This window comes from Xenopus tropicalis, chromosome 2 (assembly GCF_000004195.4).
Source record: "Xenopus tropicalis strain Nigerian chromosome 2, UCB_Xtro_10.0, whole genome shotgun sequence".
In the NCBI taxonomy this organism is placed as follows: Eukaryota; Metazoa; Chordata; class Amphibia; order Anura; family Pipidae; genus Xenopus; species Xenopus tropicalis.
In genome coordinates, this window is record NC_030678.2 from 120635208 (window position 1) to 120656124 (window position 20917).

Below are 20917 nucleotides of genomic sequence, written 5' to 3' on the forward strand. Positions count from 1 at the left end.
CACTGACCAAGTAGCAGTTAGGAGCAGATTGGTGTTTTGTCAAAATGCCTGGAGTGATATCAGCCAAATAGCACATTGGCAGTATCAGAAGGTTAGTGATGTTCCTACAGTCTGCAATTATCCTTAAGTGATAAGAAAAAGATCTCAATACCACAAAAACAGGCAAAGATCCTGGCAAGAATGATAAATCCCACCCTGCACTGCAATAAATTACAACTGGATGATAATTGGTAAAAGGAAAAGGAATATTATAGATATATACACATATAGAATAACATATACTATGCTATCCCTCTCCTATTTCTGATTTTAGAGAAAACCAGAAGAAAGTTACATTCTGTCAGAAGTAATGATTACTTTTTTTTTACTGTGCACAGATACAAAAGAAAACCACAATAATATTTGGGACATACATTTTCTTAGCACCTACACCTATTTTATATGAATAATGGTGCTGTATTAGCCATGGCAGATAATGAATGTTGCCATATTAGCTTCAAAAAAAGTAACAATCAATACAGATACTAAGTGGATGCAAGAGCTTGAACTTTAAACTTATTTTTATTTATGTTTGAAAGTTATAAGTTGTCAATACATGACCAGGTTTGATCACATAGTCTGGACAACATAAACCATACTGCCTGACCACCTGGGCATCAGTTTTGAGAGACCACCCTGTGATTTTGATGATTGGTCTTGTTTTAAAATGTCATCTGCATGTGATGAAGTGAGCCATGGAGGGGCAGTTTGAACAAATACCATTATGCCTGTATACTACCATTATTATAGTATCCATTAGTTTAACACACAGGCCACCTGTGTATGGATCAACCAGTGTATGACCACTGATAGTGGCACTATTTCAGTAGGACAAATAATTGCAAAAAGTTGCAAACCTGAATTTCTATGTGTCGAGGATTGTCAATAAATTTTTCTATTAACAGTCGATCATCTCCAAAGCTTGATGCTGCTTCTTGTGCTGAAAATCGAAAGCCTTCCCTGAAAGTTAAAAAGGGATATTGTTTTTGGTAGAAGTGAAAAGAAAAAAGAAAAGAAGTGAAAAAAAAAAATGCTTTTAAAACCAAGTGGTGGCATAATAATTATCAAAATGTAATCAATAAACTGTTATAAAGCATAATATTTTGTTAAAAAAAGCCTAACATAAAACACATAAAAAGATTCTTCTGTTTTTAATACAATAATTTCAATCAGTATATAACAGTATAGTAGCTGTTCCTGTGGCTTTGTCTTGTATTTCAACTCCAGGATGCCACATGCCACCTCGACATCTATTTTACTGCAGCTTTGTCTTGACAAAGTTTTGAATTGCAGCAAATCTGTGGTTTACCAGTCAAGGACACTACTTCGTATCATAGCAACAGCGCTCCAAGCTAAGTAACAATTGAATTTTTACTCATAAAGTGGTAACATCCAAAATTATCAGTGTAAGCTCATGAGGATTGGGCAGTATCTTTACACTTTTAAATAATAGCTGTTTGCGAGAAGATTTCTATGTGGATTTCTAATTATGGTCACTTAAGCACTTAATTATCCATGGATCCTCGAAGAGTGCATTGAAAAGGCATCTGAGTTGACAATAATCCTTGAATTTATAAAGACAAAATAAGCAAGATTTATTTGGTCTATGTTATGAAAGTTTCACTAGTGTGTACTGATTTGTAATTTTCCATTGACTAATATAGTGCTTTATTTTTGACAGTGTTATTTGCAATACTTTGATTATATTGTAGCTTTCACAGCTATTGCTTAAGTATGCTTTTAACTATTTTGTATATGTAATAAATAGTATTATTTTTAAGATTTAGTTTGTTATTGCGTGCTAAATTTGTATTTTAATCTAAGTTAACTGCCTGGATAGCAGTATGTAATAGGTGTGGAAATGATTTTTAGAATATAAACTTTATAATAATATTATAATAATGTAATCATTTTATGCTTTATTTATTACAAATTAACCAGAGGAAACCATCAGTAGAAACTATATAATGTATGGTTTGAATGTTTTTTTTTACTTTTGCTATATGGAAAAATAATCTTACAATATTATTTGGCAGACTTTGGGGTTCTCTAGCTCATTGGTCCTTGGCCCAAATGTCCACATGGCATTGATGGTCTGGAACCCAGTCCAATACTGTCTAAACTGCCTAACCATACTGATGTGCATGTATAAGCACTGAAACAAAGCGCAAAAAATAGACTGCAGTCCATGCCCTACTACAAACACAGAGTTCCTACCTTGCCCTAAGCAACTGTCTTTACAATCTTAAAAAATCCTTGCTGGTAGTTTGCATAAACTGGCACAGTGGATCATCTTTAATAATCAAACTACAAACAATGTAATATTGAAAACATTACACTGAAATATTTTACAATATACAGAAAGCAGACTAAAGTAATGATAATAAAAACACACAAAAGCAGAAAACATCAGTTTCAGAGATTTGATTTAACAATAAATCACCCTCCAGATGAGCCATTGATTGTTTTTGTACTGTTTACGCACTGAGGCATGTTTATTGATAATCAAATAAGGGAATCCTTATTAAAAAATCAATTTGCCTAATTAAATAATCTTTCCTTCAAGCAAAGCTATAATTAATTAATTGCTAATTCAATACCACAGCAAGTACTGGACCTCACATACAGCTAGTTACTTTATAGATGGGTTTTAATTTTTTCAGATGTTTCTAGGTATAAAAGAACACTTAAGCAGGCCATACATTGGCAGATTTAAGATGTCAACCTCGCCCTGTCAGACATTGAAAAATATGAACATTCTTTCAGATGAGGACTAAACTGCACTGATGCAGTTCTCTCTGGATGTGCCTGCATAGGCCTCTGTTAGGATCTGAATGTTAGCTCGAGGGGCCTGATTTGGACCTGCAAGTAGGTGGCTAAATTACACAGAGAGCCACTAGTCTGGCGACCTTGACAAACGAACACATTTTTTTTTTGTATGTGGCCAGCTTTAGAGCAACAAATTGAAATACTGGGGGGACATTAGTGCTGGGCGGTATGACCAAAAATTTATATCACAGTATTTTTCAAAATTATATCGGTATCACGGTATTTGACGGTATTTTTTTTTCCCATGCATGATTAGGTGACCACCCCAAACACCCGCCACCCGCACCCCCCCCGCCACCCCAAACACCCCCCCATCCGCACGCAGCCCCCCACCCCCACGCACCCCCCCACCCCACCCCAAACACCCCCCCATCCGCACTCACCCCCCACCCCCCCATCCGCACGCACCCCCCCCACCCCAAACACCCCCCATCCGCACACACACCCCCCACCCCACCCCAAACACCCCCCCATCCCCTTCACATAAATATAACCCCCCACCCCACCCCACCCCATCCCACCCCCCCAAACACAACCCCATCCCCTTCACATAAGTATAACCCACCCACCCCCACCCCAAACACCCCCCCATCCCCTTCACATAAATATAACCCCCCCCACCCCACCCCATCCCACCCCCCCCAAACACAACCCCATCCCCTTCACATAAGTATAACCCACCCACCCCCACCCCAAACACCCCCCCATCCCCTTCACATAAATATAACCCCCCAAACACAACCCCATCCCCTTCACATAAGTATAACCCACCCACCCCCACCCATCCCCTTCACATAAAATATAATTACTGGCCAGGCACCCCCCGACAGCTCACATTGGTATCCGACTCTGAATGCGTCCTAGCGATGGCGCTTTTGTAGAGTGTGCGCGCTGACGTCACGTGCGCGCTGACGTCACGTGCGCACCCGGAAGTATTCAGCACACCGGTATGGGGGTATGTCGAAAATTCATATCGGTTTCAAAAAAAAAACCGGTGATCGGTTTTTACCGGTATACCACCCAGCACTAGGGGACATGGATATCAAACTAGCCAATGAGGTACAAGGTTGATTACACACTGGAATAGCATTGGGACCTACTTTTTGGGACAAGAAATTGGGGAAGTATTGCAGAGAAAAAAAGATTGTAACACTAGGCAGTGTAAGTATATGCTAAAGTTAATGTGGTAATCTCCAGCATATAAAAACTGCACTGACTTGAGAGATAAAAACATAATTTATCTTTATATAGATCTCTAGTAAATACCTCACCTTGAGTATGCTTGTGCAGTTTTGGGTTACCAAATAAATTAAGTGGAAAAAGTGCTGAGACATCTCTGGAGGGTGTTAATATGTGTCAGACTGTGTGACATCTGGTTGGCCCTAAAGTAATTAATAATCCATTGATATCATGTAACAAGCTAGCCCTGTAACAGTCTAAGTAGTCCCTTAGTTTACTGTACTCTAAAACTGGCTTTAGAAGTATTCTTGATACATGCACAAGTGGGGTGATCAGAAGGCCTAATTTTATGTTTGTTATGATTATTCAGAGCTGATGTGATATTAATTTTATTTTTATGCACAGAAATGCATAAAAAAAAGTCAAGAAGTACTTTGTAGTACTAAGCAATTATTCAGTTTTGACCATATTTTTATACATGTATTTTAATAATTTCATAAATATTTTTTGATACATTAAATTACATTGTACTTCCCTGCAAAACCACTATCCCAGCAATTACAGGTACTGGTGTAGTTTACCATTGCAGAGATTTACCTGAATGTACTAAACACTTCTTTTATTTTAAAGGAGAAGTAAAGGTAAAACTAAGTAAGCTTTATCAGAATGTCTTTGTAAATACAGCCATAAGCAATCACAGAAAAGTTGCACTGAGTTCTCTATCAAAAGAAACACAGGATTACTTGTCTTCTTTTGTGTAAACATGTTCTTCGGTATCAAACTTCCTCTCCGTTAGGGCTCCATCAGGGTTGGGGCAAGAGCAGCTCTCTCCCCATCCCTTTTTTTGCTCCCCCTCCCATAAGAATTTATAAAAATTCACTCCCTCTCCCATAAGAATGTTTATCTGAGCCACCAGCGGCTAGAGCTGCAGCACAGAAGCCGAGACCCAGCTTCTAGGGCTGTTTACTCAGGTATAGTAAAGCTTTTTGCAGAATAAATAGTGTTTTAGGTGGCACTAATGTGGTTAATCTATTGGCAGTAAAATGCTAAAATGCTTTTCCTTCTTCTTTAATGCCTGTTATCAAGAGAAAATTTGTATGCAATATACCTGTTGATATCTTTTTTGCCCCTTTTTCAGTCTACTGTTATACATGCTGTTTCATCAACCAACCTTCTGGCTCTTTTGTTGTTTCTTAGCCCTTTATCTGCCTATAGAAGGCACTGAAATGTGCTGAATACTGGTTATATTGATGTACCAGCAATACACACAAATCAGAATTACTGGCAAATAATATAATACATGCAGGTACTCTATAGAAAATGTAATCTAATTATGTTACAAGGGCATGTCCCTTTTAGTATATCTAGTCAGGTTTTCCTACACAATCTCTACCTTCTGGAGAGACTACAACCCTAAAGATACATATCTACACATTTATACACGTTATATCTCTTCCAAATTGCAGCTATCTGGACAGAACATTCTGCCTCTTTAACAGGAAAAGGAAAAAAGAAAAAAGCCATATACAGGTATGGGACCTGTTATCCAGAATGCTCGGGACCTGGGCTTTTCTGGATAAGGGATCTTTCCGTAATTTGGATCTCCATAACTTAAGTCTGCTAAAAATCATTTAAGTATTAAATAAACCCAATAGGACTGTTCTGCCTCCAATAAGGATTAATTATATCTTAGTTGGGATCAAGTACAAGGTACTGTTTTATCATTACAGGGAAAAAGGAAATCATTTTTAAAAATGGGAGACGGCCATTCCGTAATGCGGGACTTTCTGGATAATGGGTTTCCGGATAAGGGATCCCATACCTGTACCTTGCCATACTATGTATAAACACCTATATAATTTTCCAACAGCTATTTATAGCTACTAGGATACTAATTGCAAGGAAGCAAAATGTGATTAATACACTCACGCTCCTGCAGGTGGCTGATAAGGTCACTGCCAATGCTCTCTATGAATCTGCTGCTGTCTTTGAATTATGCTTTAAAAGATGAGCTGAAGTAGAGTTGTTATTGTATTGTATTTATATCAAAAGATTCTAGCACCTCTGATCTTGTAACAATCTAATTCAATAACCTGCCACATGATCTGCAAACACTATTTTCTCTTGTATACATTGCTCCTCTCTCAAGTCTTATATCCCTTTCTTATTGGTTTCTTTATTCTGGCTGCCTTTTAGTCCTTACCTCATATGATTCAAAAGACACCTGCTTTTGTGAATTGCTTGCATGCATTTATTTTGGAATATATTTGAGCTATAATGTCGTTTTGAAGATTTGTATTAAAATCTCTTAACACTAAAAAGTGAAAAAAAATCTCATTCACAATTATACCACAGTTATTTATTTCCATTATCCAGTTTTTTCTTTGAACTGAATTCTTTTATCTATAGAAGTGTATTTGTAGGGGCTACAAGCATATAAAAGACAGGGGATTGATCAATGCACATTCCTTGGTTCAATGTTTTATAAGGAATTTATTAGGTGTGCAAGTGTATGTATTTTCAAAAAGAGGGGTTTTAAGTTATAGAATTATGATCATAAAATACCATATCAAAGTAAACCCCACAAGGTGCCCCTAACTATTTTACTCTGGCCTTTTTTTTTCTTTAAACTTTGTTTTTATTGTTGTTTTCCAAAAGCATCACCACAAGGCATACTTATGAATATGTGCATACCATAAAGGTACATTTCAGGATCACTTTATAATCATGACATAGAGTGTATACTGTAGGCAAACCTGGTTATTCAGGACTTTAAAAAGTGGTGGTATAAAAACTAGATAGAAAGGTCATATTTTTGATTTTTGGCTGGTACCTCCCTGCATGGTAGCATTTTTTGGAATAATTGTTTCCTGAACCAGGAACTGGTCTCTTCCCTGCCATTAGCTTTTAAAAGGCGAGAGATTGCCTAGACCAACACCTATTTTAAAAGGCATATGACCACCAGTAAAGGGATAGTGTGGGGGTGTACAACCACATGGAAGTTTGGCTATTGTTCCTGCAGAATAATTTTGTTACAGTACAGAAATATACAAAGAGGGGTTGTGGGAGCACTCCCAAAAATATATAAGTACTCCCAAAATATCCAAATACAATGGAAGTGCAACTGATCCGGCCAAATTAGCAACAAATTAGCTACAAGAATGCAAAAGACAGAGGATTAATCAAGGCACATTTCCTGGTCCGCTGTTTTAAAAGTAATCTAGTATCTGTGCACGTGCATGTGTTTTCAAAAACAGGGTTTTTAAGTTACAAAGTTCCATTCTGACAATGAGGAATTTAACAAGGAATAAGATAACCAGGTTCTCCCTTTATATACAATTGCATTAATGGATGCTGAAGGTTACTTCTGAAGTGACATTTTTTCATCAGAGGAAAGTACTGACTGACAGAGGTTCCAAATAATAGTCCGTATTCCATTAGGCTAGTCATACTGAGGCTGATTTGGCCTCCTAACTTACCTCAGGTTTCCTGAGGTATTTCTAATCAGCCCGAGCTAAATATCAACTGGGCTTGCAAATAAAATCTTTAAGGACTAAGGGGCCGATTCACTAAAGGTTGATAACGCTTATCGCATGCTTTTTTGCATTAAAAAGCATGCGATAATTAAGTCCCGATTCATCAAAGTAATTTCGCATGGGTTAAGACATATCGCAATGCGTTATTTACCTCGCATTGCGTTAATTCTCGCATAGAAATAATACTAACGCATGATTCACAAACACATATGAAGCGTTAAACGCGCTAAATATCGCATTAGTCTGTGCGAAGATTAACACCTACTTGGGGTAGGCGGTACTTAAAGAAAATTGTGGTTCGTGAGCTTTTGGCAACACAACATGGACTTTGCAGTGGGATTTTTTTAAGTATGTGTTGGCCCTAGAGTGATGCATCCTCCAGTTTTCAGGGAAATTGTAATTTTCAGAACAGTAGTTTTCCGAATGTAATGGTTATGTGAGTGAAATTGTGCGCTAATATAGCACACGGCAAAATATTTTGCACGCGGCGGGAAATAACACAAGAAATACCTGCATCGCAATTTAAATAACGCAAACAACATCGCGTCTTAATTATGACACCTGTCCTTTTAGTAAATCAAGCGTTAAGTCGCAAAAAATAAAAAGCAATAAAACTTTTAACGCTATAAATGCTTAATGCTACAAATAGCGCTTGTTTTATCGACCTTTAGTGAATCGGCCCCTAAGTATTTTTATTGCTCTGTGCAGGCCCCTTCATAAGAAGCGATTTTTGTCTCAGGGCCCAAACAACTGGATCAGCCCAATATGGCCTACCACCACGGATTCCTTAGAGCAAATACATACACAAATACAAATGGGAAAGCAACTTTATATGTGTAAGATACCAATATCAAAAAAAGACGATCATTGATTTATTATACTGCTGATAGGAAGGTAATTTCAGACATTTTCTCGCTCATGCTAGAGGAGAGTAAGAATCGGTAAAAAAATGTCCCATCTGCCAGGGCCCTAACTGTCATTAACGGAACCACACAATATCAACACTTGGGGGTATATTTATCATGCTGTGTAAAAAGTGGAGTAAAACATTACCGGTGATGTTGCTCATAGCAGCCAATCAGATGATTTGCTTTGGTTTTCTAACTGTTGAAATCTAATTGCTGAATGGTTGCCCTGGGCAACATCACTGGTAATGCTTCACTCCACTTTTTACACAGCATAATAAATATACCCATATGCATTTTCTATCAATACAAACTGGATAAAAAGAGTAATGTTCCCACTAAACAGTTTTCAAAAAATACATATTTATGCAGACTGAAACAAAACTGGTAAACTGGAATTTATTCCATAAGTAATATTTCCCATTTTTTTCTCCCAAGTCAGACAGAAGAAAAGGAAAGGAAAAAGGACAGAAGCTGTCTATTTAGACTCAATTTATTATATTGCTTTGAAGTGACAGCTTCACACATACACAGATTGCTATGATGTAAAATTTGGTAAGTGTAGCATTAATCAAGGTTAGAATTGTGAATGGCACCTCACCTGGTCTCTTCATCATCCCAAGCAATTCTCATGCCTTTCCCACCGCCACCTGCTGAGGCCTTGATCATAACAGGGTAGCCTAACAGCAGGGAACAATTAGACAAAAGTTCAGACTTTGATCATTTGGTCATACGAACATGACAGCTTGCCACATGTCCCATGTTACAGTAAACAATACTTTATTTCACCAAGGTCTAAATATTAAGCTTCAGACAAACATTGTATAGTGCTTACTCCAAAGCTAAAATCAAAGCACTACATGGTTTCTACAAAGTTATAAATATAGCAACACAAATCAAGACATCTATCACAAGCTACAAATTTTACATCAAGTGTTATACAAATAGTTGCCATTACATTACTACTAAAGGCAGTAGTTAACTTCAACATTTTACTTGGTTAGTCAGTGTCTGTAAATGAACAACATATTTCAAGTATAGGATCTGATATCCAGAAAGCATTGAATTATGGAAAGGCAATTTCCCATAGACTTTTTAATCAAATTCACATTTTTAAAAATCATTTTCTTTTTCTCTTTAATAATAAAAAAGCACCTTGTACAAATTCAATCTGGTTTCTTGGTACAAAGGGTCACTGTACTAGGCAGCTGTGTAGTAAAAAAGTTTCCTTCCTTTAATTGCTTGTTACATCTTCACATAAATTCAACTTATTAAAAGGGAAATCTAACGTATCTATTGATAGTAGTACAGGTATGGGACCCATTATCCAGAATGCTCGGGACCAAGGGTATTCCGGATAAGGGGTCTTTCCGTAATTTGGATCTCAGTACCTTAAGTCTACTAAAAAATCAATAAAACATTAATTAAACCCAATAGGATTGTTTTGCATCCAATAAGGATTAATTATATCTTAGTTGGGATCAATTAAAAGGTTCTGTTTTATTTCTACATAGAAAAAGGAAATCAGTTTTAAAATTCTGAATTATTTGATTAAAATGGAGTCTATGGGAGACGGGCATGCCGTAATTCGGAGCTTTCTGGATAACGGGTTTCCGGATAAGGGGTCCGATACCTGTAGTACGGTCTTATAAATGTCCATCTAAGACTAAAACATATATAAACTTAAATATACATAGAAAAGATATTAGTGGGAGTTTCCAAAGTGCTTGCAAAACAAAGATTTAAAGGGATCCTGTCATGGAAAAAGTTTTTTTTTTCAAAATGGATACATTAAAGGAGAAGGGAAGGTAAAATCTAAGTAAGCTTTATTAGAAAGGTCTATGCAAATACAGCACGGAGTCCTATATCATAAAAAAACAGGATTTCTTTCCTTCTTTTGTGTACACATGTTCTTAGGTATCTGACTTCCTGCTCTCAGAAAAATCCTTCAGGGCACAGAAACAAGTCTGCTCAGTTTGCTCCTCTCTACCTCCTCTCGCTCACCTCCTCCCTTCTCCTGCTCCCCCTCCCAACTGTGCTGTGTAATCCGAGCTACCAGCAGCTAGAGTTGAAGCACAGAAGCTACTGAAACCAAGCTAAAATGGCAGCTGCTATCTTAAACTAACAGAGGGAACTTCTAGGGCTGTTTACTCTGGTATAGTAAAGCTTTCTGTAGAATAAATATAGTGTTATAGCTTGCACTATTGTGGCTAATCTATTGGCATCAAAATGCCAAAATGCCTTTCCTTCTCCTTTAATAGTGCTCCTCAAACAGAATCCTGCATTGAAATTTGTTTTTTCAAAAGAACATACTGATTTTTTTAAATTAAATTTTTAAATTTGACATGGGGCTAGATTTGGTCTTAATTTACCAGGTGCCCACGGCCATGTGACTTGTGCTCTGAGAAACTTCAGTGACTCTTTACTGCTGCGCTGCAAGTTGGAGTGAAATCACCCTGCAACCTTTTCCTCCCCAGTAGTCTATCAGCAATAGAAAGCAGTTCGATTGTATAGTAGGGTGTATATATATATATATATATATATATATATATATATATATATATATATATATATATAAACCCAACATTTCGAGTACTGACTGTACTCTTCCTCAGGGAAAAACCCTGAGGAAGAGTACAGTCAGTACTCGAAACGTTGGATTTTTTTCAATAAATTTTTTCACTTTATTGTTAAGTCCTTGTGTGTGCGGCTCTCTGTCCTTATATGTCCTTATTTTGGCCAGCACCCAAGGCATTTAAACCTCTACAGGGTGTGCTCCACTCTTCCTTGTATATATATATATATACACACAAGGAAGAGTGGAGCAAGAGAATGAGCTGCACACAGCAGGACTTGGCAAAAATATAATAAGTTTATTTAAGAAAAGAGATCCAACGTTTCGAGCACTAACTGTGCTCTTCCTCAGGGAAAACAAAAAGTGCTCGAAACGTTGGATCTCTTTTCTTAAATAAACTTATTATATTTTTGCCAAGTCCTGGTGTGTGCAGCTCATTCTCTTGCTTTATATTTTTTTGCTAGCACCCTGGGCATTTGAATTTCAATAGGGTGTGCTCCGTTTGTTCTTGTTATATATATATATATATATATATATATATATATATATATATAGATATAGATATATAGATATATACACACACGCTATCCAACCCTATGATTTAAATTCACTTCATTTTTCTAAATGACCAAAACAATTGACAATGTTTATTTAGCATACAGTGGAATCTCTATTTTTAGGAGATCAAAAAAAAAATGGTGTAAAATGAGGGAAAACATTAAATTAAGGAAATGTATTATACATTATATATTGGTGTGACCACAAAAAATGGTGTAAAACGAGGGAAAACTTAAAATAAGGGTATTTAAAATGGAGGTTTCACTTTATTCTTATTTATCTATATATTTCTTTTGATTCAACTGAGTGGAAGCTGCCAAACTCATCTGAGCAACTAGTGATGATTTCTTTGAAAATGGCTCCTGTTAGCCATCGACCTCTAGCAGCCAAAAAAATGGCAGAATGATTGCACAGATTTACCAAGATTATTTAAAATTGCCCCACATGCAAGGACCATTGGGGCTCTTATACACAGGTTTCTATTTTGTGCATCTAAAATGTCATGCAGAGTGCAGAAAACATATACTGCACATTTATATGCTTTTTTTTTTTTTTTTTTTTTTTTAAATAAGTGCATTTTTATAGGTTTAACATGCATCTCTCAATTTCAATGTCAGGTATCAGACCCCTTATCCGGAAACCCATTATCCAGAAAGCTCCAAATTACGGAAAGCCTGTCTCCCATAGACTCCATTTCAATCAAATAATTCAGAATTTTAAAACTGATTTCCTTTTTCTATGTGGAAATAAAACAGTACCTTGTAATTGATCCCAACAAAGATATAAATAATCCTTTTTGGATGCAAAACAATCCTATTGGGTTTAATTAATGTTTTATTGATTTTTTAGTATCTGGAATACCCTTGGTCCCGACCATTCTGGATAATGGGTCCTATTCCTGTATTACAAATGTGCATTGATTGCATACAAAATGCAATGTAATGCAGATTCGTTTGCTGGTAGATACAGCCAGACAATATAAAACGAAATCAATTAAGAGTCTTTTTTGTTGTTGTGGAGGGAAAGTTATATATAGATTTGATGTTTCAAAATTCATAACTGATTCCAATAATGCTCTTTTAATTAGTAGAAATGTGCTGTGTCTCATACAGAGGCATGCTACATATTTACAGAAACACAAATGAGCAACTGCAGCATTTGGATGCAATTGCCTAGTCAATCACTGCTTAAAAGTATGCTTTATTCTTAGCACTGAAGAGTTTTTTAATTAATTATTAGTGCCTCACAAAAGGGACGATCACTACATATGGGCTGCCATTAGGCAGAAAGCTGCTAAAATCCCAGGCTTTAGTGCGCATTCCCAGCCTGATAAATTAGAGTGAATGGAAGAGAATTATAGACACTGAAAAATACAGGGTTAGGAACAAATTGCAATGTACCATTGGTTATGAGAAACAAATACAAGGAAGTTTACAATGCAAGAACTTTTGTTTCCTAGCAAAGTAAAAGTGTTAATCAAATCTGACATCACACTGACATACATGGAAAAAGAACAAAAGTGTGATCCCGTACAGAGCTCTGACCAAAGACAATGGTTTGAATATATCTAGAAAGCAATACTCTATCTAATACAGAAAGACACAAAATAATATGAATTGTTTTAAAGAACTGTTAACTATTTAACATGGAGCCCTTTATTAGTCACACCTTTCTCCCTATAATTGGAACTGCAAAATCATAACCAATTTGCAAAGATAACACTGGATCTTTTAAAAGAAAAGGCGAAAATACAAGAGCTCTTCAGAGCCACAGGCAAATGAGATCTTAAACTATTAAAACGTTATTTGTTCTATAGGGATTACCTACTAAACATTTAATTTAGTCAACCATGTCTGCTGAGAGGCATACAAATCCCACCATGGCTAATTTAAGAACTTACCAATTTCCCTTGCAATTCTGACAGCTTCATCTGCATCCTGTAAAAGCAGGAAATGAGACCCAATGTTAATCCCATCAGCCATTGCACTGTGTCCTTAGGGCAGTCGTATATTGCACTACTGTCTCCTCCGATTCATTTAATGTTTGATTTTACAACCTTCTGACCCTTTTCATTCAGAGGAATGTAAAATTAATACCATAAGTGGAATGTAAATTCTACCTCATCATTATTATATGGTGAAAAACTCAAAGCCCTTCTAAATCAGCTGACAGGAAACGGAGCTGCCATTTTTAGATGACTTTCTGCAGTGGCAAAAATGAAGTGATTAAATGTTGGAGTTTACAATCAATAATGGGCTGTAAATCAGAGCATTAAACCCTGTCTGCTACAGCTTGTTTCTGTCTTCTCCTCTTTCAATGTGTCATGTTTTCCATGAAACAGTCAGCAGGGGGAGTTGATTCTCTATTGTTATATGCTTTGTAAGTTTAATGTCTGCTTAGAAAGGGAAACAATGAAGTGAAAATAAATAAAGTTCTGGATTCTGCGACTCAGAAAGCTACATCCTGCTGCATGGCTTAGCTTGAAAGCAGAAGAATTTGTTTTTTTAAAAGAGTAAATACAACTAAAATACAACATAAAGGCTACTAAAACTTAGGTAGGTTGTCACCCTGTGGGTTCATCTATAAGATTGACAGCTGAAACTAATATTTGAAAACGCTGTTGTATTTCCCCAATGATGCTACTTTGTTTCTGAGAAGATACTGTAGGCTGGTGTAAGACTAGTACAGGTATGGGATGCCTTATCCAGAAACCCGTTATCCAAAATTACGAAATGGCCATCTCCCATAGACCCAATTATAAGCAAATAATTATTATTTTTAAAATGTATTTTCTTTTTTTCTGGTATAATAAAACAGTACCTTGTACTTGATCCCAACTAAGATATAATTAATCCTTATTGGATCGATTCGGCAGCTAATCAGGCCGTGTATGGGCACTCCCGACAGGCCTGCCCGACCGATATCTGGCCTGAAATCGGCCAGATCTCGATCGGCAGGTTAGAAAATCTAGTCGGATCAGGGAGCGCATCAGTTCATTGATGTGGTCCCCAGACCGACTTTGCCTATGCCCGTCATTATAATTCGATCAAATTACACTGGATTCTCCCGATATCACCCACCCGTAGGTGGGGGATATCGGGAGAAGATCCGCTCGCTTGGCCAAGCGAGCGGATCTGCCCATGTATGGGGACCTTTAGATTGCGCCACTGGGGAAGAGACTGATGTGACTGATATACTGTATCATTTCTGTAAAGTGCTTTGTAAATGTGTTCCCACTGTTTAACAGATAACAATATTGGTGTAGCCCAAAAAAGGGTTACAGTTTATTTACAAGCCAATTTTACTTCACAAAAGATTACTACCAAAGTGTTCCTCCCAGTAAGCTGTTTCAATGTTTACATATGTGTATGCTTGCCCTAGATTAAAAGCTGTACCTTTTAGCCTTTTGTTTTTTTAGAAACATACAAATACATTTCCATTTACCAAATGAAAGAAACAAAAGGTGAAAATAAAAATATATATGAATAAAAAGTATTTCTTTGGTACCTTGCTAAAGGCCCATGAAGGACGCTAGCAGGGGAAGTTGGCAAAAAAATTTAATTTCCTTTCATTAACTAGTCTGCTCCACAAATCGGTGCTTGTTAAGTTCAAAGCAGTTTTGAGAAAAAGGTTAGTTTTAAGTCTCTTTATTCTGAGCAGTCACATCTGCTAATGAGATTTCTTCAAAATAACCATTTTTTTTTTTTAAATCACAGGCTCATAGATAAATTCAGAAGAAAAAAGAAAAATATAGGTTTATAATTTTATTGGACCAGTTTATTTTTTCTATGGCATTGCCTTTTTAGAAATCTAGCTTAAAGGGACAGAATTCATGAACAAGAGGTAATTTAGGGATGTTAGTGGCTTGTTCACATTGAGTTTGAAGGCTCTTTGTTCCTGCCTGTGACAGTTATGCGAGAATACTTCCCTCTAATCGCCTCTCTGTCAGGAAGTGTTAAACCTGCCAAATGCAGACAATTAGAGCCTCTTGAGTAAAATGCAGGAAGAGTGATGAATGATGAAGGGCCGTGATTAGAAAAGAGTTTGAAACTTTTTGCATTTCTTTTTGCTTGCAAATCTGATCACGTTTGCAAAAATGCAATTAAAAGGCAAAGTCAAACAAAACCAGTTTTTGTTTAGATACCTCAACAAAGCAGAGCTGATGGGGGCCAGCAATCAGGTTAAGAAGCAGACACTGTAAGCAGAACTTACAAAAACTAACTAAATGGGAGATCTGTCAGAGCTTTAGTTGAACTACAAAACCCAGAATGTACCAAAAGCCCAAGAATTTAAGAAAGAAAGTTCTCAAAAGCACTATGTATTAGGGAAAGTGTGCATCAGTTATTTTCAATGTCACTATGTACATTATGTTTTATAAACTTAGAGGAACCATCATTACAGGATCCTCGCTTATTAAGTTTACATCAAACTTGACCATCCACAAGCAAAAAAAACAAGCAAGCTAAAAAAAAATTTTTCATACGTATAAAGTCATAAAATGTACATCCCTGTAACTATGTAGCTAACCAGCTACAGTATGAGACCATGGCACTCAGAACCCTATACCCAAAATTCCAAAAACAGCAAAACATATCAGTCCACCTACAGAATTTATTTAGGGCTCAAATTTAAAGGAGAACTAAACCCTAAAAATGAAAATGGCGAAAAATGCAGTATTTTATATACTAAACTGACTACTCTAACCAAAAAGCTCAGTAACTGACAGCAGCACAGAACATGTGCAGTGAATCAGCAGAAAAGAAGATTGGGAACTACTGGGGGCATCTTTGGGGGCACAGATCTAAAGGGCTGGGGTTGCCTTGGGCTGGTACAGAAGCCCAAACATAATGCACTACATTTATTTTCTATTTCTTTAGTTAAAGGAAAACTATACCCCCAGAATAAATACTTAACTGACAGATAATTTATATTATGTTAAGTGACCTATTAAAGAATCTTGCCAAACTGGAATATATCAGTAAATATTACCCTTTACACCCTTTCTCTTGATCCACCATTTAAGGTGGCCATACACGGGCCGATTGTAGCTGCCGATATCGGTCCCTTAGACAGATTTGGCAGCTTATCGGCCCGTGTAGGGGCAACAACGATGGGCCTGCCCGACCGATATCTGGCCTGAAATCAGGCAGATATCGATCGACAGGTAAAAAGATTCAGTCGGATCAAATTAGCCTAAATTCGCCCAATATCGCCCACCTGTAGGTGGGGATATCGGGAGAAGATCCGCTCGCTTGGCGACCTCGCCATGCGAGCGGATCTTTACCTGTATGGCCACCTTTTGTGTGCTCTCTCAGAGATCACATGGCCAGAAATAATGCAGCTCTAACTGTAAGAGGAAGTAGTGTGGAAGCAAAAGACAGAACTCCGTCTATTAATTGACTGATGTGGCTTAGCATGTATGTGTGCCTTGGCTTGTTTGTGTGCACTTCTAAAAAAGTATTTTTCTCTTATTTAGATGAAACGAGGTTTTACACATGAGCTTGTTTATGCAATATATTTTTATAGAGACCTACATTGTTTGAGGGTATAGTTTTCCTGTAAGCTTTAGTTCTCTTTTAAAGAATCCATGTACAGTGTACCTATACTTTATTACACACTTATGTTAATGTGCAGTGAATGTATAATTATAGCAGGTATCTGCTTATTGGCCAACCAGTTAAAATACTATTTATTTTTGTAGATGGCTTTAGATCGTGGAGATGAACACTGTATGTCTGTTTATATGTGTATTTGCTTATAAAAAGTAACAGCAGCAAATAAGGGCTGGATTAGCCTGTAGGGATTATAGCAGTTTTATGACTGCTCAATATCGACAGAAATAAATCAGTCATTTAATATATTACCTTATATATAAAGGGGGAGTGTTAATTAGATGAAAACAATTAACTTGTAGATATGTAAGGCAGGTTTTGAAACCATTTACATAACATTTAAAAAATATCTGGCAAATCTATTAGAGGAATGGGACACTATCCTACAACCTGTTAATTTTAATACCTTTGTGCAGGATGAACTGCAGTCACAGCAGCATTTTTATAGATGTTATAGTGAAACAGGTATTACAGGTATGAGATCTACTACTAGGAAACCTATTATCCACAATGATTCAACATATTTTAAGTTGTGTCTAATTTACTTTTTCTCAAAAGAACAATATAACAATGTAAAAAAAAAATGAAATTTACATCCCTCTTTTCATTCATCACAACCTATCTGTGTTTATTTCTACAAGTGTAGAACATATTATAGAAAATGGATTTTGGATAAGGGGTTTTTCTATAATGTAGAACACCCTTTTTTTCTTTCTCAGTTAATATAAAGAAGCACACATAGCCCAGAAAAAGGACAAACCAATCAAAGTGGAAGAACCTGTTTAAATAGTACACTACATGAATGCTTCAGAGCTATCAAAACAAAATATTTCTGCATAATCAATGCCATACCTATAGTATGGAGGAGTCCCAAAGAGCATTTGCCTACATTCAGAGCAAGGAGCTTAACCAGGTTTGTCATTTCAGTATGTTAATCTGCTTAGTCCAGATAACTGCAAAGTACTTTCTCACCTTGACCACTCCATCAAAGCCAGGAATGGTGTTGACCTTTGCATTCTTGGCTAACAGTTTGCTTTCAATCTTGTCTCCCATGGCTTGAATAGCATGTGTGTCAGGTCCAATGAAGGTGACGCTTTCTGCTGCCTGTGGAGACAATGAAGGTTTACTTACGTTTGCTAGGAAAATATATTAGGTGTTAACTAGGAGTTCACACTTCAAAGTAAATTTTAAAAAAAGAAAATCACACTTGTGCTTCAATATCATTAACAAATTACATCAAGAACAAAACAGAACCAATGTTTATATCTGTATGGTAAACTTCCTTTATTTCAAATACACATTTTATTGTAATTTACAGAACAGTTATGAGGGCTATTTGTCTATCTAATGGAAGGATACATTCCTTCTAAATTTCATTTCGAATCCTACAGAATTCTTACAGTAAAATGGACATAATCTTAGCAACTGCTATCAAGCCAATGTTTCCAACATAAGACTGTGGATGGTCAATTATAAGAAACTAGAGGATCAAGGGTAAAGCCAGTAAAGCATTCTTTTTATGGTAATTCAGCCACTGGGGCCTGTTTCAGTGTAGGATACAGATTTTACTGAATATTACCCTCAGAAGCAGTAAAGCAGCTTCCACAAATATTATACAAACATAACACATGCCAATAAAAAAACTGTGAAATAAAGACCTTATTATACAAGGTATATAGGTATATTTTCCCATTATATATGGTATATTTTTGTTTAAACGAAAATGAAAATTGTAAATAAACCTGTACAGAAAATGATATTCAGGGAGTTTTGAAACCCCCATATTCTCAATTTTTTTGCTCTTCGTTGATATACATCTTGGGTTTTTAAGAGACAGAAGATTTTATTCTTATACCATCCACACATGGTCAAAGTTTGCACAAATCAGTTTTGGGCAGTTTATAAATGAAATGTTATTTCTGCGATTAAAAAAACATATTGCCCCACCCCATCACTTCAAATGGTATCTGCCTTAAAACTGCCTCCGCTGGCGATTTGAATAGATTGCCATAGGCAGAAATGGGGGTATTTTCAAGCTACCTTTATAGCACAGAAAAGTTTGCAAAATGCCCAAACTGGTCCATATTTGTCCTAATAAAGAAAACAGAATACATAATTACACAGCAAACCCCAGATAAAGCTTTACAGAGTTTAAACAACAGGTTTCCAATCCCAAAATGAAACCAGCACAAATACTAGTGTTGTAGGGTGTATGTTATATGGAATCGTGTTCAAATAAATTAGATGAGAATTGTTGAAGAACAAGAGATTTGTCTGACAGTTAAAACAAAATGAAATACTCTTATCATCAAAAACTGGCACTGAAAATTCAAACCAGATTCTCCTAATTAGCAGAGAGACATTGCAAGAAGCACGGTAATTAATCGCACCTTATAAAATACTTAATTGTCCCTTATAAAAGCACTGTGTCACAAACAATAGGAGCAGTCAGGTTTTTTAAATTAGAAGATACAAAGCAAATGTTTAACATTGCACCCTCTGCATTATGAACTTGAAAGCGTTGTACAATATATAAGAAAACAAAAAGTCATTCTCATAGGACTGAACATTATGAATATGGAATCATTGCTTATCAGTAACAGGAATTATGCACTATACCAGAAAAACTGTTGCCTAATCCCACTATGCACGTACTGGGCGAGTATAAGGGAGCTGGGAGTTTTAAGTCAACAAAAGTTGGATGGCTGATGGTTGGACATCCCCTGATTTATATAGGCTTCCAGCTTCCCAGCATCACCTGAACATGCTCTTCTATAACACTTTCATTGACATAAACAAGCAAATCAAACTCTGGATCAGTGTATGATAGTGCAGAACAAAGTTTAATTGGACCTATTGTGAATTTTTAAAATTAAATTAAAATTAACAATCTTTATCTAGTTAGATGATTCAAAAAGATACTACCAAAACTAGTCTTAGGGCTCTGGCACACAGGGAGATTAGTCGCGGGCGACTAATCTCCCTGTGTGCCTGTGTGCCAGAGCCCGCGACAAATCTCCCTGTTCGCGGGCGACTAATCTCCCCGAGTTGCCGCCAGTTGCTATCACACCGGCGACAATGTAAGTCGCCGGTGGGATGGCACACGCGGCGCCGTTCGATTTCGGCAAATCGCCGAAAATGCCTCGCAAGGCAACTTCGGCGATTTGCCGAAATCGCCTGCGCAGCGTGTGCCATCCCACCGGCGACTTACACTTCCACCGGTGGAATGGCAAACAGGGGAGATTAGTCGCCCGAGACACGGGAGATTTGTCGCGGGCGACTAATCTCCCCGTGTGCCAGAGCCCTTAGGTAGTGTTTAATTGGTTTGGTGCTAAATAAGTATACTACATAATTCCACTCCCAAGTTTCTGAAAATTGATGCCCCACTGGCAAAGTGGTTCAGAAGTGTACAAGAGCCCTAACACCATTATTATTACAGAACAGAGCTTTCAAAATGTTTGTTAATTATGGCCTCATCAAATTTGATTCCAGTCCTCATAGAAGACTCATAAGGGATCATAAGGGACATAAACTATGTCCCTTAGTGTTCCTTGTTCAAAGCACTTGCACCTGGCCTGTTAATATTTGCTATTTTGTTTGAATTATTGGTCGATGTAACCTGTTATGTACATATATGTACCCTTGGTTTCCATGAGAGCACAGGGCGTCAAATGAGCCAGAGGG

The 20917-nt window shown here is 36.9% G+C and overlaps 1 protein-coding gene across 1 annotated transcript in view; it reads right to left on the reverse strand.

Moving 5' to 3' along the window:
• pcca (propionyl-CoA carboxylase subunit alpha) overlaps positions 1 to 20917 on the reverse strand; it is a 249052-nt gene that overhangs the window by 146775 nt on the left and 81360 nt on the right. The window contains exons 7-10 of the mRNA XM_002937086.5: positions 18206 to 18337; positions 13522 to 13558; positions 9090 to 9168; positions 897 to 999 (exon numbers count right to left, since the gene is read on the reverse strand). Of these exons, the coding sequence (XP_002937132.1) occupies positions 897 to 999; positions 9090 to 9168; positions 13522 to 13558; positions 18206 to 18337 (351 nt within the window). The remainder of the gene's footprint in view (positions 1 to 896; positions 1000 to 9089; positions 9169 to 13521; positions 13559 to 18205; positions 18338 to 20917) is intronic.